The 24,865-nt window shown below is 43.5% G+C and overlaps 1 protein-coding gene across 2 annotated transcripts in view; it reads right to left on the bottom strand.

Moving 5' to 3' along the window:
• Window positions 1-6,817: 6,817 nt before the first annotated feature.
• adgb (androglobin) overlaps window positions 6,818-24,865 on the bottom strand; it is a 42,729-nt gene continuing 24,681 nt past the window's right edge. For both annotated transcript variants that reach the window (XM_076756802.1, XM_076756804.1), the window contains 13 exons: window positions 23,987-24,080; window positions 23,138-23,269; window positions 22,677-22,830; window positions 22,339-22,526; window positions 21,411-21,577; window positions 19,997-20,160; window positions 18,380-18,491; window positions 15,984-16,141; window positions 14,841-14,996; window positions 14,565-14,637; window positions 14,356-14,458; window positions 11,779-11,962; window positions 6,818-11,600 (listed from right to left, as the gene is read on the bottom strand). In XM_076756802.1, coding sequence (XP_076612917.1) covers window positions 11,472-11,600; window positions 11,779-11,962; window positions 14,356-14,458; window positions 14,565-14,637; window positions 14,841-14,996; window positions 15,984-16,141; window positions 18,380-18,491; window positions 19,997-20,160; window positions 21,411-21,577; window positions 22,339-22,526; window positions 22,677-22,830; window positions 23,138-23,269; window positions 23,987-24,080 — 1,814 coding nt within the window. In that variant the 3' untranslated portion in view covers window positions 6,818-11,471. The remainder of the gene's footprint in view (window positions 11,601-11,778; window positions 11,963-14,355; window positions 14,459-14,564; window positions 14,638-14,840; window positions 14,997-15,983; window positions 16,142-18,379; window positions 18,492-19,996; window positions 20,161-21,410; window positions 21,578-22,338; window positions 22,527-22,676; window positions 22,831-23,137; window positions 23,270-23,986; window positions 24,081-24,865) is intronic.

Below are 24,865 nucleotides of genomic sequence, written 5' to 3'. Positions count from 1 at the left end.
TCGGATGCTGCAGCGTTGCGAGTGTCTGTGGAGACAGACAGGCAGACAAACGAAGGCTCAGTCCCATTCTTTCCAGTACACCCTCGCCCTACCCACTGCGCCTCTTGTTTGTGTGCTCGCATGGCAGGATCGCCATATTAAAGGCCATCCCAAACCATAATGGAGAGTGAAAGTAGACTATAAAAGCTTACTGTGCGCCACTGGAGATTAGAAGAAGCACTGCACGCCATATTTTCCTTACACTGTATTTTTCATGCTGGGTTTAGACAAAATCAAAGAAAATGTGACAACTTAAGATTAAAAAAGGGGAAATACAAACGTCACTTTTGTCCCCAAATACTTCTTACATTTGACTTATATGTCCAGCCATGAATTTAAAAAGACATTTGCAGGTATACAGTGGAGCCAACAGCTGAGCAAGCAGTGAGACTATCAGTGTCCATGGTGACGGCTGTTTCCTGCTTACAGTGAAGTCCTATCCTCCCTCTTAATATGGAGAACCCTCCACAGCTGCAAGTGTGACTTCAAGACTAACACATCATAGTGAGGAGCTACTGAGGAGGGATGGTTTGGGAAAGGCCCCTGCATCTGCCAACCGTATCACATGAAATATCACAGGCAAAGGCCATAAAGCCTTCATTTGAAAACCACAGCTCTGTAGATTTCATTCATCCAACATTGGAAACAGGTGGTTTTGCAGAAACTGTGTGGATTTTGTATGTTCTCCTTATATCAGTATGGCTTTCCTCCACAATCCAAAACATATGCAGATTTGGTGGCACTTAATTGCCATAGATATGATTGTGAGGCTGTCTGATGGCTGTCTGTCTATATGTGTGTCAGCCAGTTGGTTACTTTTCCAGACATGTACATGAGAACAAGGATCAGCAGGTATAGATGATAGATAGATGGCTACTTTGGAGTCATCTCAGCTTATTGTTGTGATGTGATGCTCACCTGAACAGTAAATTTGGGGTTAATGATAATGCTTCATTATAGCCATGTTTCCATCTAACTGTGAAGCAACACAAAAAAGAAAATGTGAATTAGGCACATTTCCATGAACTGGTTTGGAGCAAATAAACTCGGCTACACGAAGTGCAGTTTCATCAAAAGTTGGCAGTATAGGCTACGTTATGCATGGCTGTACTAAAGAAGAAGCAGAGGTCGCAAACCACAAACAAAACCAGTTGGTTAGGTTCTGTGGAATGTCCAGATGCCTCTCACTGGGCAGATAGCCAGTCATACTTTAGTATAATGGAGTGGCACTTGGGGCGGCCAATCAGATTTCAGGGCTGGCCAGTGCCACCCAGGCAGTCCTTCTAGGCACAGGTTTAGAAAAAGATCATAGTTTGGGTTAAAATAAGTACATAAGTTATATTATGTGTACATAACTCAAGTTACGTTATGTATGTGACGCAAGTGAAGTACATCGTCAACATTGACTTTGAGTTTCACACTGGACATGAACAGTGATCTCCTGGGTGAAAGTCCTGTGTTTATTAGGTCCATCCATCTAAATAGTTCACCTGACTTCCTCCTTTGCTCCCATCATAATTATTGTGGTCACTAGAGGCAACCTAAGAAGAACGCCTTGTACCCCCATCCGCCACAGTCGTGGGCTCAAGTCATGAGCTCACAGTTGAACCCCATAAGAGAAAAAAAATCTACAGTGTGTGCCTACAAAAACAGACCATCAACCCACTGGTTGCCCTCACGGTGGATCTTCTGATTGTCTTTACTATACCACAACTAGCTGCTACAAACCACTCAGACAACTTTACCACTGGTCATGTTTCCCCCCCCAGAGCTTAACTGACCTGAGTTCAAAACCTCAGTGCATCTGTGCATGTTTGTAAGGTCACAGATGAAAGTACCAGACTTGACAAGCTCAGCTGAGGCTGCTCACGCTTGAGTGACACCGGCGTTGCCACCTGTTTGGGCTGTTTGCTAACACGTTCATCTTAGACAGGTTGCCGCCAGCAGCAGGGACAGGGGTGCAGCGGCGGAAGTAATGGCTGTGTTTGCATCTGATACCAGCTCTGTCCTAAACTGAAGACGGTCCAAAAAAGGGCATTTCTGTGTCCACCATAGGTGCACATTGTAATAATCAATGCTGATGACATGAGCTTGTCCGCGCATGTTTCCACATAAGGCCTTGGATAAGTCGCTGCTGATGTAAAGTATGCATCAAGGAAATGAAGATGCTATTGAGTAAAGGGGCACAAAAGATATGAAGAGCACCAGGGAGCTAATTATTAATTCAGTAACCATACCAGGGTGGCTTGAGAACAATTGTTGCAATGCTGATTTGCATAATGAACTGAAATTGACCATACGCACCTTCCAACCCCAACTGATACCGCCTGATCCAGAATACATTACGCAGGGAAACAAAGAGGTCCTTATTAGTCCATCCTTGCATGTGTGAGAGTGAGTGAGTGATGTGGGAGGGGAGGGCTTTGGCGACTCTGACATCAGTGATTTAATTTAGCACCATTGTGTCGTGGCGGCGGCCATTCATCTGGCTGCATTGTGTGTATATGTGTGTGCTGTATTTCGAGTCTGACTACTGTGTTTGTGCTGTGTTTGATAAGGCTTTTCACCGAGGCAGTGCTGTGTTGTTTTTCCTTTTTTTGTACAGGGCCGAAGGGTAAAGAGACCAGGACAGAAAGACAGGAGAGAGGGATGGACAGGCAGAGATGTAATCCTATATACGGTCACAGAGATATGGCTTTATATTTTAAATAATAATAATTTTATAAAGAGAGAACCTTTCAAAATCAACATTACAAAGTCCTTCAAAAAGAAGGTGCGAATAGGAAAAGAAAAAAACTTTTTAAAGGAATCAAAAGACAGGAAATTAAGTAAAATCAGGAAAAGATCTGCAATAAAAGCTCGTTTTAAGAAGGGACTTAAAGGAGATCACTGACTCAGCTGACCTGATTTCCTCGGGCAGATCATTCTAGTGCCTCAGGGCCCCGACTGCAGACGCTCTGTCCCCTTCAGTTTTCAGCTGGGCCTCTGGGACAGGAAGACCTTTGCCCGAGGATCTCAAAGGGGGCACATATGGTCGGATATGTAGCACAATGAGAGGCTTAAAAGTAACCAGTAAAATCTTAAAATCTATTCTAAAACCTACTGGGAGCTGGTGTAAAGAGGCTTAAACAGGAGCGGACAGACTAACATACCTGTGCAGAACACCCTGCCTCTCTATGTATCATCATTCAACACTGTAACCCTTGGAAATACACAAATTGAGCACACGCAGCTCTATTAGCCGCTGTGCACATGAGTGGAGTGCTAATCCACTGCTAATCCCAGGTCAGAGGTAAGGGTGGATGAGCCAGGAGCGTCTACAGCATGATAGCTATGACTGACTGTATCAAGCAGCCACTGCATTAGCGTTATACCCACTGGCTTTGCTGAAATGACTCGAGTGCAGTGGCACCAGCTTTTTCTGGGCACTGCTGGGTTAATCAATTGACACAGAATCAAAAACGCTCCATCTACATTCATGTATATTTTAGAGAACTTTTTTTTTCCTCCAGTATTGAAGACGCACCGATGCAGCAGAGGTTTAAGTGTATCGTTAGACAGCAGATAGCAGAGTGAAGTGAAAACGCTTACCTACATGTGCAAATTTGCAAATCTTACACAGATGTTTGCTCACAGATCATGAATATGCATCTCCTCACATCATACACATACTACATGCATCTCATTATCTCACAGCACAGGACTGAATGCTCTGATATTCACATTTACAAACACATGCACTGAGAATATATGTCCGCGCACACATACTACTCACCTCTAGAGGATCTGAGCCACTTGAAATCTTGCCCCAAACACTCAAGAGTGATTCATCCGCAGCACCACACTGTGCAGCCCCAGAGCTGTAGGCATCACAGTCAGCCCTGTTTGACCCCTACAGCAGCAAGGCCCTGCGTTGTCTGGAGAAAGTGAAAAACCCAGAGGGACACAGGGGACAATAGCAGGTCGCAGAGAGTTGGGGCGTCTGCCTGTCATGCAGAAGGACTGGAGGGACATGGACCTTCCGCCCTCACTGACAGCTGTAGTTAATCAAGCGCATCATAGCACACCTGAGTTTAGGACTTCTGACCCCAAGCCATCCTGCGGTGTCCTGTGTCCTCATACAGCCACTATATGCAGTACTAGCTAACAAGCGGGAGGACATACAGGATCACCACGCAGATAACTCACTCACACACACACACACACACACACACACACACACACACACACACACACACACGCTGGGGGCTTGTGATTAAAAGAAACAAGCAGATGACACACAAACTGTTGGTCACAAGAACTTAAACACTCACAAAGCAGCTGAAGAGCAAAATATCGAGCTAACAAAAAATTCATGGTACACATACAATATATGGAGACAGACACATGTATTGCACACACACACACACACACACACACATATTCCCAGAGGAATTACAAGATAATGAGCCAATGCCCTTGAGGGAACACTTCACTGTCTCTGCCTGATTCAATAAGAGGATGTTTTCAATGTCAAACGTTGCCCCTGTAAATGCACGTGTAGATGTGTTGCATGCAGAAGGTAACAAAGCTTAGAGGTACATCTGTAAATGTCCCTCCACAGAGCCCACCCACCCACTCACCCACCAACCAGCCCTTATGGTTAGAGCAGGGCTTATAAATATTGATGGGAGGATAAAAGAGATGAGGAGATGGGGGTGGAGAAATTGACTATACCATAAAGCCTTCATCACGTCCATAGCGCTGCTATTTAAAACGCTGGCGTCTAATACAAGCATGAGTTTATGATCCTGGCATCACACCTCATTTTTGACAAACGGGGGATAGAGGCAAAAAAAAAAAAAAAAGACTGTCAAGAAAGGATAACAGTTAGACAGCTTGTTTAATCAAGCTTTCAAGGTCGTAAGGTCATACGTCCCCAACAAGCCAGATATGACAGAAATTGCAGTTTTGTTTGTGTGTGTGTGTGTGTGTGTGTGTGTGTGTGCGTGTGCAGGCATGTTAGTGCGAACAGCTCAGGGGATGGACGTGACACGGCATCAGTTTGTCGCGACTCGGGGCTGCACAGCTGGTATCAATTCCAGTAATCAGCCAAGGCGATAAGCTGACCATCACACACACACACATACACGCACACAGAGACACACACATACCCACACACAGCCGAGCAGATGGATGCCACTATTAAAAGAAAGGGCATTGCCAATGTTACCGTCGCAGTGACACAGGACCTCTGGGAGGACAGATTTCTTAGAAAGAGGCTGCAGTCGGCGTGGAGCCAAAATTAAGTTTACTTAAACCAGCCATCCGGAGACTGAAGCAAGAGACATGAGAGGTGGATAGCACTTTGTCCTCGGTTCAATGTCACAGACTCAGTGAGTCGAGACCAGTGCTACTGTCAGTCCCAGTTCTTTGAAGGAGCAGAGGGGAAATCCAATACAGTCAATGAAAGGCTACCATGATTTTACTGGTATTACGTTTGAAACGGACCTGAAAGTATCACTATACTCTTTTCTTTCACTACACACAGATGGTTGAAAATTCAATGGAAATTTAGGCACAAAGAGGTGTGTGTGTGTGTGTGTGTGTGTGTGTGTGTGTGTGTGCGCATTGTGGGTACTTGTCTTTAGAGTAAAGACATGGGTTAGGGTTAGACAAGTAGTGGTTATGATTGTTGGTTAGGTTAAGTCTCCAGGAAGTCTATGTAGTGTCCCCAAAGGTGATGGAAACACAACTCTCTCTGTCAGACAGAGAGACAGAGTGGGAGACAGAAAGAGAGAAGTCTCCTGTCCTGTTATCAAAGGTAGCAATAATCAATGTTGAGCACAGAAAAGGTTATCGATGACTCCCTTGTAGAGCCATCCCTGTGTGGTTTCAGCTCGAATCAATTCGCCCTTTATCAATTCAGCACTTCACCATGACCATGCCGGTGTCGCTTTAACTAGCATGTGGCCACACACAGAGAGTCCTCTCTGTCCACACATGAGAGGTAAAATCATCATGACCTGATGTGTTACAATAAAAAGGAAATCTGAAGTCAAACAGGAAGAAGCTGTGAAACGAGCACAGAGAAGCAAATTCTGATGAAAGTTACGTTTCTTTTCTCCCAGGATGGCAGCCTGCGCGACGGTGAGCCGTCTTCCAGAGGACTCCTCTCCTTCAGCAGCCTCTGATGGTAAATTAAGTCGTGCAATTATCCCCCGTGATTGGCAAAAGGCTACTGCACAATCCAATAAAGTGGGATGAAACTTAGACTCCTGTTTTATTGGCAACCTGACACCTCCCGGCTCTGCTGTGTAAACTGAGTCTGCATCGCTGAATTAACGCAATCATCTCAAACACGAGGCAATTAGGTTGTGATTCAAGCAGTTGCTGTGATGCTATTTAAGGAAATTGTGTGTATCCTCCCATCCAGCCGTCTATCCATTAGATTACCCTTCATCCACATATGAGCTGAGGCAGAGCTTTCAAGTGGTGACATCAAATGATGCAGGATGCGTGCTGCACCAAACAAAAGGGTTCTTTAACACAATGCACATGTGGAATAAATCTTTTTATATATGCATACAGGTACAAAGAACCACATCCGAGATCAAAGATCTTTTGAAATAAACACTTTGGACAGGCTGTGGCATAACAGGAAGTTACATCAGCTGCACCCTGACAACCACGATGACTTCTCTATAATAACTATAGACATGTTTGAAACGCACAACAGCAGCCACCAAGAGAAGTTTCCTCATATCAGTGGTAGTTAGTGTAACTGTCAGGGGGTGTACTGGGTCTCAAATGTCCCAGGAGGCAGCTCAGACACAAAACACACTGCAATCAGTATGTATGGACACGCATACACACAAACCCCTGATCCCTCCACTGTAGGAAATTGTGTAGTGATGTGCTGAGTGAGGGACAGCTGTCAACCCGAGCCTGTGCTTTGAATAGCAACTTGCCTATCTCTGCTGCCACTGTCAAATCTTAAAGTGTATACAGAGCTGGCTTATCCAGTTTATCCAGACCCCCTGACATGCAGTTCCCTAAGCCCTGCTTAAATATTGACTCGGTTTGACCTTCAAATAGTAATAGACTAATCTTTACAAAGTATTAACTGGTAGTCCCTGGAGGATCTTACAGATGCTGATAAATGACGGCCGCAGGGAAATAAAGGAGCTACAATTAGAGAGCTAATCTGTGTAAGTTACAACAAAACACATTCTTACATAGGATTTCTCACACTATAGGCCTCTTGTCGCCTAAATCTGATGACAGGGGCTGTTTTCCTGTGGTGATGATGACCTTGTGCTCAGTGCTTCATTCGCTCTGCATCTACAGATCTGATGGGTTGCAGTTTTGTTTTTGTTTTTTTGTTTTGTTTTTGCGTGTGAACTTCTCTTGACTCATTATTTGATTTTCGCATCCCCCCCCGCCCCCTCCTGGTGTCTGCAGAGCTGTGCTACGTTGGCTGAAGAGAGAGGTGGCGTTGCTGGAGAGTGTTCCAAAGACGAGTGAAGGGAGAGTGAAGCCAAAGCAAGGTGAGGTGAGGCAGGGGACAAGAAACAGAGGGGTTACCAGAATGATGCTGCAAACAGGTCAGCATTTCTGTGTCTGCAAGTCTGGGTTTCTGTGTGTGTGTGTGTGCATTAGAGACAGACATACGGGGGTTTTAGATTACTGCAGTAAAGCCTAGGCGTCAATCTCTGAGCCCTCACCTTTTCCCCTTGCTATCGCTCAGTCAACATACAGTAAAAGCTCGGCCTTTTGCTCCTTGTCGTCTGAGCTGAGTCTGAACCGCGACAGCGCAGGCTTCTTCCTCTCAAAGTCTTTCTTCTCTGTCTTTTATCAGCACAGCGGGCTCTGAGGACGGACCTCAAGAGACGTCTGTCCCAGAGGTGCAGAGCAACAACAATGGGACAATGCTACAGCGTGTTGAGCCAATAGGCCAAAGGACCCTGTGTCCACCCTGAGCCAGCTGGAAGTGTACGTCTGTGTCTCAGTGTGTGTACGTGTTTACTGATGTGTATAAGAATGCTTATGCAAGGCAGAGAAACAGGAATGAAAAGGCAAAAGGAGCATGAGGCTCCTGAAGACCCAAAGGGTGCTGAATAATTCTTCGCAGGAACATTACAGATTTCTTGACTGAATGCAAAATAAGTCTACACCTTCTTACGGAAAAAGAGTCATTGGGTGGTGTATAGTTGAGAGACGTAAACTTAAAGGAATAGCTCAACATTTTAGTTGCTTTTTTGCTGACGAGAAGATGAGAAGATTGATATCACTCTCATGGTTGCCAGTTAAATATGAAGCTACAGCCAGAGGAGAATTAGCTTAGCTTAGCACAAAGAACAGAAACATGGGCTAACAGCGGACCTGCTCCGTCCACAACTGAAAAAATCCACCTACCTCCACCTCTAAAGCTCCCTGCTTAACACCTCATTTGTACAATTAACACAAGAAAATACACAGAAATAAAAATGTCAAATTTTTCGTGCTCAAACTGTTTCTTCACCAGAGCAGTGACCTCCTGGAGTCAGGCTAGCTGTTAGCCCTTGCTTCGAGTCTAAGCTAAGCTGAGCTAAGCTAACAGTCTTCTGACTCTAACTTCATATGTATGCAGCGTGTACGTTTAAGAGTGGTACCAATCTTCTCACCTAACTCTTGAAATCATATTTCTAAAAATGTTGAACATTAAAAAGAAGTAGTAGTAGACTAGATGAAGAAGATTGATGCACACAAGACATTTTGGTTTCACTTAAGCAAATCATGCTTTACACCTTATGGCGTAACAAGTTTGACACTGGCTCTTGTCTTGGATGCATCTAGTCTCTCACAAAATAATTTAAGAATAAATTCATTTAGTCTGCTTGTGTGTGCTGCTCAACTTGCACATGATGAGATAATTTAGCCTAAACTGCCGCACTACAATAGATCACATATTTAACAACTGACATTATCAACTCGATGAAGGCTGTGAAACCTGATACTGAGCCACATGAGATGGGAGGACAGCGCCACAGCCCACTGAAAGACAACAGCGTGTACACTGCAGACTGCATGTGACAGAGACGGTGCCACAGAAAAGGAGAGAAACCATGAAAAGAAAAGCGATTCCTGCAAGTTAGAATGTCCTTTTGTCATTCACAAAAGTAACTGCTAAGAAATTGATTAAGGCATTCTTGAATTATTACTTCCAAAATGGAAAGTGAATCAAAGACCCACCACAGTCTCCACACCACTCAGGGAATGTGTATCTACTTTCACTTAATTTCATCATCCCTCTATGTGGGTCCATTTAAGAATCAAATATTCTCTTATTACTTGTGGGGAGTCAAATACACACACGCAATCTTGCTCTCTCTCTCTCACACACACACACACACACGCAGAATGCAGCCATTGTGTCCCCTTGTTTTCAAGGTTAAGCCAGTGTTCTTCTGTCGCTCACAACACATTTGCATCAAACCACCAGCCAACAGCTGCCAATTAACAAACAGCCTCTCCGTTAATACACACACGTCATTGACAATTACAGTGTCGGGTGATCTCTCTCTCTCTCTCTAACAACAGAATGGTGCGACACACACACACACACACACACACACACTCACACCCAACCACTATACCTCACGCACAAAAGAGGAGGAGGAGGAGGAGGGGGAGGAGGAGGATGGGTTTAGGTGTACGGAAAACAGCAAATAACAGCTAATGTTTTCGAAGGGGAGGAATGAATGGGGCGAGAGGGAACAGTGCAGAGACAAGAGGGAATGTTCTGTGCCAGGAACAAGGCTTTCAGGATTAGTTCTGTCATGCAGTTACAAGGGGAGAAATAGTGGTTGGCTAGATGAGGCCTGACAGACAGAAGAGACACACAAAATGCAGTGCGAAACACACACATAACGAAGATTAGCAGGAAAAAATGCAGACATGCAGACATTGTGTTCCAAGTGTGTGCGCAGAGCGCAGGTGGACAGATTTACATTAAAGATTACAAGCAGATATTCCCACACATAAATTACTGTTTAAGTTTGTCCACAGAGATCTTCTAAATCTTATTCAGATGTTGTAGATTCCTAATTTAGCTCCAGTATCATAATGAAAGGGAATCAATTCCCACAAACATTTAATAAACAAACTGTCAGCAGCAGAGCACAAAAGCTACAGAGCAGGAGCAGATTACTGCAGGATGACTTTGCACATGCACACGCATACAATCACGCACAAATAATTCTGCTACCTTGTACACACACGCACATCCAACACGTGCACACACACACATGCACAGCATAACGATCATTTCCTTCATGCAGCACCACAAAATTGAATGATTCATTATGGTTGAGCGGCTTAGTGCAGGCATGGTAATGAAGATGTATTCACATCCACAGCCACTAGATGGCACCCTCTTCCCTTTCATTTCCAATTTAGCCTCTCATTCCTCAGCTGATCAGCTGACTCTCTCTGTGGGATGGAGACCTACTAGACGCACTACAAATACTAAGGAAAGATAAATGGCACTTACTTCACCATATCAAAGTCATTTCACAAAGAAACACCAGATTGATAAACAGTTTTATGTATATTAAGAACCAAGCCATCATCCATCTTTTCTGAAACGTATTCACTTCAACCTTGGGGATTATTGATAGCTGCCATGTTGTCATAAAGATCTGCCACCTACCTGTGCTGCATTTTTCCATATACAACACTTTGTCTCGGTCTCGTAGGAATGGACTCCCGTGGGCTTCTATTAGCAAGAATATATCAATTAAGCGATCAATCAGTACCACTCAGCTTGTGGGAGGTTGGCTGTATCCAGCATGCCTTGAGGCATACAGTCAATACAGTGACCTTCAAGAAAACAAAAGATTTGCCGAATATAATCAGGCACACTGAGCATCGAAAAGTCAAAGCCATACATTGCAAGTGAGATGGCCTGACATTCTCAGCGCAATGACAGAGGAAGTGATTTTACATGTGTGCACACAGCCAGTAACAGACGTTTCGTCAGTTGAAATGTACTATACTTGACATATTCTAGAGGAGAAAGAACAAAAACGACAAAGAATGCTGTTGCAGGTGAACAGTGGTTAAGGGATTCAGACAAAGGAATACGATTAAATGTAAAATACAGCGTCTTTGGTGAAAAACTAAACACATTAACAATCTTTTCAGAGTCTTTAAAGACATAAGAGATAATAGCACTATCAGCTCAGGGTCAGGTGCAGCAACAGTCTTTCAGTCAGGTATCATATCATCAAGCAAAGGCTACGATGTTGTGATTAAAGATTCCTCAGTGTTCCCACAGACTTGTTGAGAGGTGTCTACTGAGGAAATTGAGACAGGAACCTAGTGCCAACGACCATCATTTCTTCTTGCCAGCACTCTTGGCACGTTTCTTGGGCTGCTGGGAGGCAGCAGAGGTGGGGGTTGTTTTTTTCTCAAACTGCCTGCTGGGTCTCCTCCAGTGCTTGTTTGTCTTCTTGTTCCTTTTTCACGGCCGCCATCTGACGGCTACTAAATGCCTCGCAAGCATCGAGAAACTTCTTGCAGCGCTGCCACAAGGCTGCCTAGAGACAAGACGGAGAGGCAGAGAGAAAGTTGCAGAGTGGTGTCTAACCAGAGGGAAAGGCAGACGACAACAGATCTTTCTCACTCTCTTTCATTCTGACAGTCAAAACTGGTAATTGTCAATGTCTGCATGTTCATTTTTAGACATCACACACTTCTTTCTCTGTCTTGACTGACCTGCATGCTCTCATACATCTCCAGTTGGCACCTCATTAGCTCCTTCCTGTTGAGCTCCTGCTGTTTTTGGTGCTCCAGCACATAGTCTCGGACTAACCGGTAAGTCTGGATCTTCTCCACACGCTCCTTCTGCTGGAGCTCCTCTATATGCGAGTCCATCAGCACTGGAAAATCCTTGTGGCGTCTACGGATGTACACAACGGCTGATTCAATATGTATGTGTACTTTAATTATCACTATCCTGCTAATGCTGGATAGCTTATTGAACGCATAGCGAAAGACTTTTCCTGGGAAACACAGTATTGTGTTGCTCTGCGGTCCACAAACATTCTGAAGGGAGTATGTTGAGGATCAGATATTAAACATAATATTGTCAGCTCCAACTAGGGTAAATATTAAATTCTACCACATTTCACAGGCTATTTTTTGAGATGGGACGACTGATAATGTTGACACAGGAAGGACAAATAAAAATGCAGAGATAGGCACACAGTCCCATTGCTTATCTCACAACCCGAGTCGCACACCCAAATTTAAATCTAAGAAGATTGGTTGTGGCTGTAACCACTGTATAAGAATTGACTGTATAATTTATATAATATTTATGTGTGTGTGTGTGTGTGTGTGTGTGTGTGTAAAGAAGAAACACACAGTACATAGAGTGAATGAACGACGCAGTTAGTTAGTTAGCGTGTATGTGTGTTTGTTTCAGAAAGAAATTAAAAGGAACAGCCCTTTGAGGCTGAGCACACACACACACACACACACACACACACACACACACACAGAGGGAGACTATAAGCTGCCTATGTCCTATAAGCCAACCTTAATGAAGAGGGGAGGCCAGTTGAGGTGATGATGGAGTTCATTTGGTTAATGAACACTGCCCTGTGCAGCGCAACGCCACAAATGCTATAAAAGTGGTGTGCGTGAGTGTGTGTGCGTGCGTGCGTGAGTGTGAATTTATGATGTGCCCCGTGGTGCACCATTGTGAGAAAGAGGTGTGTTGCAGACCAGTCCCCTCATTGACTACTCCTCAGGATCTCTCTCTCGGCTCGGATCACAGGTCACAGTGTCAGCAGCCATTAGCAGCTGGACACGGACACACGTGCAGGCGCGCACACGCAAAACGAACACACCCACGGCAGGGGAGGGTGGAGACGTAAAGGGAGAGCGGGCACATCTCATTGGAGCGACAAGCTCATTGGGGTCCTGAAATAGCTCTCTAATTAACAGACCCAAATATCATCTCATTTATCATGGAGAGGGACGGACAGAGGGAGGGATGGACGGAGGAGAGCAGAAGATGGTGTGAGGAGGAGTCACGGGAGACTCTGACGCTGCTGAAGTACGCACAGCACATATAGACAAGCAGGAAACTCACAGACGCTTGTGACACTGTGTGTTGATATTAAAGATATTTGTGATTACACGAGTGCAAATATTGAGTAAAGCTGTCCAACTCGTTATCCAAAAAATGCTGCTGAAGTGGGAGCTCTGGGTGACCTTACTATTTTGATGCCAGTCATATTGCAAAGCTGCTGCATTTCCATCTTGGTGTTGCAACACTTTTGGCCGTGCATCTTAAAAAACATGCAGATCAAGTCAGCCTCGGAGCAGACAAACAGCGTGTTCGTGTATGTGTCACTAAGTTTCATCATCAACATACACTTGATTTCTGCAGCTACATGCCGTACGTGATGTGCAATGAATTCTTTATGGACCCACCGTATCATTATTCCATATATTCACTAAAGCCATCATCAAGCAAAAAATAAAAACATAAAATAATAAAAGTCTGAATCATTACTTAAGAGTTTTCTTGGTTTTTAGTTCTATTTTCAGTAGGATTTTTTGGATGCGGTTCATGATAGAAATTTTTTTTGCATGGTTTTTTTTTTTTTTTCATTGTGTGTGTCTTTTTTCCCTTGATGTCTCTGTATTACATACAGTATACATTTCCGTCCTCTGGAGTCCATGCATTGCCCTTTCAGGCCAGCCAAAGTGTGCAGTCATGTAACACTGCTGTTCACAGCACCAATGGGAGCAAGGTCATAAACACAGGAACTCAATGTCCTGCATATACTGTATGAACCAGTCTGCTGAGGAGAAGGATGCTGCTATGACCACCAGAGCAGCATGCATACTGAAAACACACTCATACACACACAAACAGTGCAATCAGGCCTTGCAGCTAAGGCTGAATTCAGGCTCACATAGCTAGAAAAGCAGAGTGATCCAACAGCTACATTAGGCAACTGGACCGCATGCAAACTTTGCCTATTAGAAGAACATGATGAGATGATGAGTCTGTCTTGGTACTTTATGTAACATTCTCCACCTCTGCCCTCTAAGCACAGATATGAATGTCTGTTGGAACAGGCTGTGCAGACGTCTGCAAAAGACAGAAACTGATGATTCTGCAATCTAGAGTTACCTGACTATAAGATTATGTTATGTGAGCACATGATGGTGCGATGGCTACGGCCTGCTCCAATCATCACTCTACCTTTATGTCCAGACAAAAAGTGAGCAGAGGAAGCAATGGAAAGAGTGTGTGTGAAAGCGGTGGAGCACCTGATGAAGGGAGTGTAGTCCATGGGGGGACAGGAGAAAGAGGTATCAGTCAGCTTTTGATCAGTTGGACTGAGAGAAGTGCAGGGATCAGATCCAGAAGCAGCTGTAAAAGAATCAGAAAAGGCCTCATTACCAAACTGTGGGTGAGTCAAGTCACGGAAACAGAAAAGCGAGCAACTTTAAGTGCGTGTGGTTGTAGAGTTCGGCACCAAGATCTGTCGTAGTTTCATCACTTTCTTGTTGTTCGACTTGTTGAAGAAACTTGAGACGAGACTGTAAAGCCTAAAAAGACAAAACAGTGTGTCTGTAGGCTACATGGGTATATTGAGTATCGGAGAGGCACATTTCAAATGAACATAGTAAGACAAAAAATGGCATTAAAACACATTTTATAAATCAGATCTTTCATATTTCTACAGGAGACAGACAATATATTGGATACACTAAAACAGATAATTACATTAAATGCTCTTCGTCTGGGTTACCTTGGCACAGCGGCCTGGTTCGGCCGTTTCCCAGGCTTTTTTAATGGCTTTAATCTGGTCCTTTCTCTCTGTGTCCTTCGTGACCTCGATGCTCCTTGCTTCGCACTTGTTGCTGACCACACGCAGCGTCCAGTTCGGCTTCGCCGGGTCAAGTCTCTGTACAAACATACACACACACAAAAAAAGGTAACGCACACGCTCATGCACACGAACATCCCAGCTGAAGGTCACCGCACCACAATACATTATGAGTGTGTCTCTTTCAATGAGCAACTCAGACAGTCTGGTGCACAGCCAGCCGGCTGGATTATACGTCCTGTTCGGCTTCAGCTGTCTTGTCTTGAATGTAAATAATAGGCTGTTTTTCTCATCATCTCCAATGCCAAAAAAAATATTAAAAATGGAAATTTATTTATTCAGCATCCTGAAAATCTGCCTTTCAAATGTTTTAAGGGTTTGACATGTAGCGCAGCAGAGAATAAAAGGCACTTATTATGTGATCAGAGATTTATGCAGCAGCTGTGTTTATGACTACCAAACAAAATCCATGATACTAAGGATTATAGACCACAAGAGTATCGTGTGCGGTAGGACAAGTGTCTCTTATACAGTGCAAATTCATGCAGGTCATCCGGGCAGTTGTGGGATTTGGTCGATAGCAGTCTTCCTTTCAGAGTCGGCGGTCGGCGGAGTCAGCCAAGTATGTAAATGCTGACCTGCCTGACAAAACAAACTGAAAATGTGATGAAAGGGACACCAGGACGGAGTTCAAGAGCAATCTCATTATATTTTGGATGGGAATCTATGAAGAGGAGCTAAGTGTGTACTCCATTGAAGTGCCTTCACATCCTCCTCTCAAAAAGGTTGATATTACTACTTCTAATTTTGACTTAAGTTTCACCCGACAGGTACCACTGCACCTTGTCTTAATGTGAGATAAATATGTACTTATATAAAGATCACAAAAGCAGTGCACGGCCGTTCGCTTGAGTGCATGTTGCCCTTTACTAAAACTTATTTAAGTAATAGTTTTCATATGTATATAACATTCTATTATCATTTCCAAGCTAATGAAACCAACTCCGAGTTTATGGATATGAACTATTTATACAAAATACAGGTCAGTGCTGTGTCAAGTATTACCGTTTCCTGCCTGGAGCCAGACTTGGAGGTGACAGCTGGCTTCATCTTCTCCTTGTCACCTTCACTTTTGCGGTTGGCTTTGGGTGTGTCGGATTTGTGTCCTTCAAGGCTCGGTGTGTCAGCAGCGGGGGAACGCGTCACATCCTCAAGCTTGAATACTACATTATGCAAACAGAGATTAGGTTAGATTCACTTTTTCTATCACCATCTACAAAGTCTGGATGACAAGCACACAGCATTTCACATATAAGAGGATAAGAGATACTTGATGGTGGCATTTAGAAGTGTACAAACACACCCAACATTTGTGCAAAATTAACATTCCTTTGCCAAACTTTTGACGTTTTGATCAATTTAATGTAGTGTGAAAGGCTAGAAAACTACCTCTGTTTACACATACCATGTCCACTCATCTTCTCAGTGAACCTCAGCAGTTCACATTCTACTCAACACATTTAAAGCTCATCTGAGGTGGGAGTGTGGCAAACCCTGCATGTGCTGTGTGGTCAAATATATGCTAGATGGCACTGTTGCACTTCATAGCTAAAACGCACACATTTTCTTCAGCTTAGATGAGGCATTAACTATGAGCCTCACTTCTCTGATATAAAGAGGCATAATAATCCATCACTCCAGCTGACACCCTGCCATTCTGCCTGAACATCTTTGGTGCACGCTCATTGAGTTACATTCATCTCAAGTCATACTGAAATTCAGTGTTCAAATTGGATCGAAACATCAATCTGTGTTGGTGTAATGTCACGCTGATACGTGTGCTGAAAACTGAATTTCAGCAGAGCAAATTCAAAGAGAATGTTTCAAAAAAGAAAGATTAAAAACACCATTGTTTAGACTCTAAAGATGTGTTTTCTTAGTAGCACAGTAAAGAAAATATCAAGGAGGTAGGTTGGTTGGTTGGTTGGTGAGGGAGAATGAAAACCGCTGCCACAACTGCAATCAACAGCTACTTCTTAAACAGTGGGCTTTAAAGCAGAGCTGTGTAAATGTGCATGCATTAAACATGCGCAGCACAGTATTTTGACTGCTGCTTGTTAAACAGCTTGTTCAAGAGGCTTCAAAGCTTGGCGTGGCATGTAGTGCGTGTGTACCCATGTAGCATGTAGGGAGCATGATCAAGGGCAGAGCCTCACCACTGAGACAGAGTCTAACTGGGTGAAATTAATTCACTTTCCTCCCAAGATATTTCCCAGGGCACCAGGGGGCAAGAGCCAACTTCATTTGACTTCCCATTGACCCACTTTCATGAGCTTATTGGAAAACCACTGGAGGTTTGTGCGGACATTGGCCTGCACATACACACGTGGACAAACTCGAGCATACGTTGGTTTAATTAAAAAAAAAAAAAAACTGAACATGCTCACGCATATCTACGAGGAGAGAACACATGCAAATGACCAGATGAACACGCAGCATACTGAAGCATGAAATCGCGGCCATTACTGTATTAAATATATAAATAGATGTTTGTCTTCCTCTGTAGTCAAAATACATCTGATATCTGGATATCTGGCTTGTTATTTACGAATGCTTCCCACGCAAAGACACACACGTACACTCACTCTCTCTCTCACACACACACACACAGATATCATCCTCAGATTTCATGTCATGCAAACTGAATGGGTAAATACGGGGACTATTGTCAGGAGCAACAGAGGGAAAAGAATGAGAATTCAATGACAGCAGGCTGGCCTCCCTCTTCAGGCAATCATGCAAATTGTCACCCATGCAGCACCTCTTTCACATCAACATCCACCTGTGCTGCAATTAATTCACCCCCTCAGATTTTTGTAAGAAGCTCCTGCAAATTTCAAAGCCCTGATCTTCCAATCGATCCCATTTGTGCAGCGTGATTAAAGGCAGAGAAGCAGAGTCGGTGGCAGAGGACAGGATTACTGCCTCAGCCGACGGCCAGTGGGCACAAGAAATCACACTCTGTGATCTGCACAAGCAGCTGTATTCATTAGGCTTGTGATTAACAGGCCCCTGGCTAGCGGAAGCCAAGAACAAACAGCGTCCGTCTTGGCCCCTGACACTGCCTACTGAGTATCTGCCACATTTCACTCCGAACACTAAAATAAGCTGTGCAAAAGCAAACACGAAGGCCGTGTTAGGAAATCCATTCAGAACCCAGAGCTCAAATGCTGGAAACTTAAAGTAAAAATTAAAATGCTTCATTGCCCATGATGGGGATATTTGAGGATATCTGGACCATTCATTGTGCATATTTAGACTTTTTCAAGATTCATGTTACTAAATTACTTAAACACGTTTTTAATGTCTTCAAGGGGAGCAAAATACAAGCAGTGACTTTCTTTCCCGTGAGCAACTCATTGTAGCTGACTGTGGTGCTTGTGATTGTCTTCAGCATGTACCTCTCATTTCTTTCTTCTCCAAGTCTCTGAGCATGTGGACAAAAGCCAGCTGAGATTCATCCAAATCCCAGCTCTTATAAAGCACCTCTGCCTGCACCACATACTTATGACCCTGCGAAACACAGACAAGCAAAGTCAGTGTCCAACACCCACATCATCACAATTTAAACACGACATGACAGACAGAAAAAAGGTATATACAGCATAATGCATGAGGCGTTCCATAAATGCAATGCCAAACTAAGATGCATGCTATTTCATATTTTTTAAAGTGTATTAGTGCTGATGATTCAGAGAGACACAGAGATCTTAAAGAAGAACTGCTTTTTTCTTTCTTTCTTTCTTTTTTTTGCTGTTCCCTGGCCTCTTTGACAGAAGCACATGTTTGGCACAAAGGGAGAGAGGAGGCAGAGGGCGTGTTAGCCAAGATTATATCAGGGGTGGCAACTCCCACATCCATCACACTGAAGAGAAAAGACAGAGTTTCAACAAAATCCCAAGGTGACACTCACGACCAGACTCAAACAAGACACATTCTGCAAAAACAGAAAATTAGCCACATATAAGCCATTTTATTTCGTCTGACGTCCTATGACTCTGCTGTATGTCTCTATAGATAAACAAAAAGCCACAGAACCATCAGGATGTTTGTTTTTTCATGTGCTCATGTGTGTTCAAGTCCCAAACAGATTACACTACAGGAGCCATCACAGTTAATGCACCGTTACTGTGCATCAATATGTCTGGTGTGTGTCCCTGTGGTGAAGAACAGCGTTTTAATCACTGACCCTCTGCTCTAAGTCCTGATCAATGGTCTTAGTCCTGATCGAGAGCTGTTTATTCTGGCCTGCTGCTGATCTGATCTGTGGGATCGACCATGATCTGTCTCATTACTGTTAATGTCACTACACTGTATCTGTAACACACGCATGCTGCGACCAAAACAAACTTCTTCAGAGGTCCACTGCAAAAGCTTTAATTTGTTGTTAAAAGGCTCAATCAACAGCTGTAAATGTCAAATTTACTGTATTTATTTCTGAGGTGTAAGCATTTACCGTGGGAACATTTAAATAATTGGCTAACAGTCACCTCAGCAAAACAAATAAACTTCATCTGATTTCCTTGGCTTTATGGACATGCGCACACTGTACAATGGGTGTGTGTCTGTGTGTGTGTGAGTGTGTGATACTATATACTTTGGCAATCAGCAAACTATGACAACAGGTCTGTTAGATAGGGGGTCTTCAGACAATCGAGTGACTCATAAATCACACACAAATCACTGCTCCCTGACAAGCACTGATAACTCAGACAATAACAACAGAACCACCCCTCCAGTTTCTGCTGCTCTCCTCTCGCAAATTTTGTCTGCATGAGAATGCGTGCGTGGGTGTGTGTAAGTTTGTGCGTGTGTGTGTCTGTGCGTGTGCGTGCATGCCTTCAAGTAAGGCGTTATGTGTATCTGGCAGTGAAAAATTGATATCAACACAGGCAGCAAGCAAGTGGGTGAGAAAGACAGAGAGGGAAAGTGAGATGCACGCTTGTGTACGTGTGCAAGTGAGATCAGTTAAGTGTTTGAGCAACAGCGGATACCACGCAGGCAGTTGTCAGTGATACCATAGTCTCTGTGGGAGGCTGTGACTGGTGAGACAAGGAGTCTGATTGCGCAGCTGTGCTGTCCTCCCCATTTCTTTGCTGAGAGGGGTCTATCACCTTGGCTCCCTTGTCCTGGGTGGGGGATCCCTTCTGGTGCTGGTTCTTCTCATAATTGCAACTGGGATCTGTAAAAGAAAGAGAGATATTAAACTGAGGCCGTATCTGTGAAAAGACAAGCGTGGTCAGCAAGCTGTCCTTTTATAACTGATGGAAACATCAACTGAAAAGCAGACGAAAGAGTTTGAGGCAGGTTTTTGAAGAGCTCTTGTGTGTAGTGCCTCTACTGTCTCTACAGTATTTTTAATGTTCATCAGGCTAGCATAGCAAAAAGTCAAGTCAATATTACTTAAAGGGTCAGTTATCCCAAAACTAAAGTAGAATATTTTCTCACTAACCATTAGTGGTATTCATGCAGATAGTTTGGGTTTTATATGCCTTTATAGGCATTTAGCTTTATAGGCTTTAAAACAGGATACAATGGGATTTTGTTCACAGGATGTCTAGTAGCCAAGTGTTTGAGACCCCAACCATGTAATCCTATCATCTATGGTCCTGTTCTAGCCCAGGGATGTTTGGTGTATGCCATACTCTCTCTCTCTGTCCTTTTTGTAAACCTACAGTCTATTAAACAAAATGGCAAAATGGTTCCTGTTACTCTGGATAATCTGAACACACCAGCAGCAGTTTTTACCGGTACTATTTCTTCGCTAATGTACAAGTAGAACCAATTAATAAGCCTCTCCGACCCCAACTTACATTTCATGAAAATATGGGGAATAAACTTAATCGACAGAATTAGCATTTTACCTTTTAGAGGACTAAAAGGTGGTTCTGTTGTTATAGTTCACCTTAGTGTGTATGTAGTTATCACACTTTTCAGCACTGTTTTTTTTATCCAGCACCTGGCCTAAATATAGGCCAAGACAGGTGAGAGAGAGCAAAACTGTACAATATGCAAAAAGTGGTTTCTGTGAAATAAAGAGTAAACAGTCAAAGATCAGTGAGGACTGGAAACTTGCTGTAAGAACATTTGTGAGGTACACAAAAATCTACTTGCAAAGTTGTGGTCTGAACCCCACTTATGAAATTCATTGCATACCCTCACCCCCCTCTCTCTCACATGGTCAATCACCACTGCAAGGGAAACGGCTGCACACAGGAGCCCTGCTGTTCTGATATCTGCTCCGTGTGTGGTGTACTGTTCAGGTTGCAAAAAGTATTTCACAAAATCAGTAGAAATGTGTGGAAAAAGTGGAAAATCTGCTCCCATACAATGTAAAAGTTCAATTGTGAGACAGTTACATTGCTCAACATGAAAAAAATGTGAGGGTTAATCAGTCAATCACTTCAATTACTAAATCTAATGACTGCTCACCTTTGTTGTTCAGGAAGTGGAACACAGGAATTAGCACATGGCCCTTCCCTGTGTTGCTGGCCACCTCCTTCTCCTGGTCCAGAATGGACAGACGGATCAATGCGTCTGGCTTGGAAGTTTGAAACTGAATGGTTGCCATGATGTCTGCCGTCACCTGCACAGAGTAACTGTGGAAAACCTTCAAATGACTGTTAGTCTCTGAGGGTATCCTTAATGTTGCTTCAAATGCTTCCTGAAGAGGTTACTTGTTATGTTTATGTGCTCTTTGGCTATAGTCACACCTTGTTTCTAATAATCAAACATCTCCTATAATATAGTGCATTGTAAGTAAGAATAAGTGAGAGTTAACGGAAAGCATTTATTTTTATGATACATCCTCAACAACAAGGAATTACAATTGATCAATATAAATCTTTAACCTGACGTTACACAGAAGCATCTGGGAAGACATCCATGGAAACTGTTTGGAAAAGGGCAGGCACTTTCAAGAAATACTTGGCAGATGATTGGACGACCCATTTGTCTTTTACTGTCTATCACCAGCTTATTCCAATCAATCAGATCAACGAACCATATGACTGACTAGGGGAGCGAGATTGCCGAAGCCAGTCGGGAGAAGAGTGAAAGCATCGATTCCATCTAGAAAAGGCTTCAGTGCCAATCTTTGTTCTTTCTTCGATGTCGAAATACTCTCCAGTTCTCATATAACTGATGCTGTAGCAGCATTTATGCTAACCTCTTTAAGAGCTGCTATTGTTGTTTTCAGACAAACAGCAGCTTCTTTTATTGTCATCACACCTAAACCTTGCCATCCAGGAGCAGACAGAAGATGAATCTGTGTGATCTCGTGATCTCAGCTCACAGGGTAAATACACCTTAAGATGATGATTCTGCTTTCAATTAAATATATGCTTCATAATTCTCTTACCGACATATGATGTTTTTGTCATTGGGAATGTAGTAATCCCGGAATGCCTTCACTGAGAACGTGCTGAATGAAGTCTCACTGGACGGTTTTGGAGGGAGTTCCCTTGAACCAATCAGGCGCATCCTCCACTTGGCACCAACAGGGGGCGATTCAGGTGTGACAGCCTCTGCTACAAAGGTATAACCAAGCTAAAAAAGAGATAACTGGGTTGAGCAGTCAACAACAAATTACCCATTTTTTTAAAGTCAGGCATGCAGGAAGCAATTAGTGTTCTAATAAAACATGATATGTCAACTACATGAATATTTGAGGTGCAAGGATTTATGGCATCCACAGACCTTGTTGGGTTGATAGACGTGGGTTGCTGCTTTGTTGAAGACCATGTCCAGCTCCTCTCCGGTGTCGTTATTTATGATGTGCAGCAGACAATTAGGGATTGGAGAGTAGACCTTAGGTACCAGCAGCATCTCCTCTGGCACCAGGAACACCTCTCTTCACAAACAACAAAACAGAAGTCAACAACAAGATGTCAAATTCCAAGGTCTGACCAAATCTTACAGTGGTTTTCCACAGTTTTTTGTTGAAATTCTGAAAAGCAGTGTTACAGAAATATCTACAGTTCCCAATATTAGCTTTACCAGCTGGAAGGAGAAGTGAGAGCAGTGCTCAAAAACAACATTATGACATTTGGTGGGTAGATATCAGTCATTTACACCTGGATTCACCCAGATTTTCCAAGGCAGGCTGGAAAATCTCTTTCAGCCACAAGCCTAACCTTTAAGTTATAACATTCTCTAACCTAAAGACCAAGACCCAGGAGTTGGCTGTGTCTTGAAGAGGGACAGAGTAATCAGCGAAAGTGATTCTGGTCCATTCATCCTGCTGACAGGGGTAGAGCTCTGCTTTCCTCTCCGAGCGGTCAATGATATACCTGTGCAGAAAACACAGAAGGGCAACACACATTTCTAACCTCCAATTTCAAATGAATTATTAAAAACATATATATATGATAACATATACCATGACAAAATCTATAAATATAAATAAAACATTTTACAAAACTCTGACTGAAATCCAGTAAAAAAAGACTACACTGGAGGAAAGCAAATGCCCCCTAACCCTAACCCATCTCAGCGTGAACTTTGACTGAAGTGGATGTTTCTGTCAGTTAAGAAAAGCACATGCTCAAAGGCTCACGACGCCCCAACTCCACCCTCCGTACACACACTGACCAATCTCTCGACGCTCATACACACACATAGTTCCCCAGGCAGCGGGTCATTCGGCAGACGCTGCTAGCCGATTGGAACGAGGAGAGGATAAACAGCAGATGGTACCACTGGGAAAAGATGGAACACAATGTGGAAAATGCTCCCTGCCTGGCCACCACAGGCCGCCACAACCAGGAGAGGGAGCAGATTCTGGGCATGCAGTGCAACAGAGAGGCTAAACGCATGCCATACAACAGACATAGCATTGGCACAGGACGGTAACAAGAGCCCTGATATTCTCTCATATGATTAATGAATGAATACCTGCCAGGTTAATAAGGTGTTAGGTGTTTTGTGTGTACAATTCACACATTGTGTACACACTATTCATTAGTATTCAGAGTCATTATGGTTATGCATCTTTATCCTTCATTTACCGTAGCAAGAGGGCAGCATGTTTTTCTGCATCTGATTCAACCTTCGGCCACATGTCTAAAAGGATTTTAGACGCACTGAGGTTCTCCTTCGTGCCTGAATGACATGAGCACACACACATACATACACACAGAAAAGTAGCCACCATTAAAGATGAAAGACAATCCATGTTGCTGCCAAACACATGAAAAAATTATTGTCGCTGACCTAGTTCAGGGAGGGAAACAGAAATTGCAAAATGCTTTTTTGCCCCATTCAAGGAGAGGTGATAGGAGGAGATTATTCACACCTTGACATTAAATTTCACACTCATCTCACCAGACAGGTGACTGCTCTGACAGAACACAACCTTTGATAAAAGATGTAGAACCATGTGTTCATGAGTAGGTGTGTCAGTAAGTGTGCGTTTGTGCATACAAGTGAGAAAAATGCTCCAAAGAGACAGCTGCATGAGAGATGTTTCCACATCTGACATGTGGCAGAGGTGTCCTCACATCCTCCCTCCCTCCCTAGTGCCCAGCTCTCACTTTTCAAATGGCCAATTTTCCAAATTGATGCAGCCATTATGGCAGGCAAAGGCTGGTTATTGAGAGATGAAGACCCCCTATCATTTTTACAGCCAAAGAGAGGCAACAGACAGACAGAAAAAGAGGCAGGCAGGAAAGACAAGGAGGAGAACATAAAGTGGAGAAGAGCAAGGAGAAAAGAGGAGTGAGCGGCAAGTTGTTTGAGGCAGTCTGAGATAGAAACAGATGTGCTGGGAAATTTGGCTGTCTGAAATAAGAAAAGGCCAGTTCTTACTTTTCTTTAAATTAACGGCTTTTCAAAGTGGAGCTAGACAGGCAGTGTTTTAAAAATGTGATTGGTGTTTTGCCATTACT

This window comes from Chaetodon auriga, chromosome 18 (genome assembly GCF_051107435.1).
Source record: "Chaetodon auriga isolate fChaAug3 chromosome 18, fChaAug3.hap1, whole genome shotgun sequence".
NCBI classification, from domain to species: Eukaryota; Metazoa; Chordata; class Actinopteri; order Chaetodontiformes; family Chaetodontidae; genus Chaetodon; species Chaetodon auriga.
The sequence above is the reverse complement of the archived record's forward strand: the minus strand, read 5'-3'. Positions and strand labels throughout refer to the sequence as shown.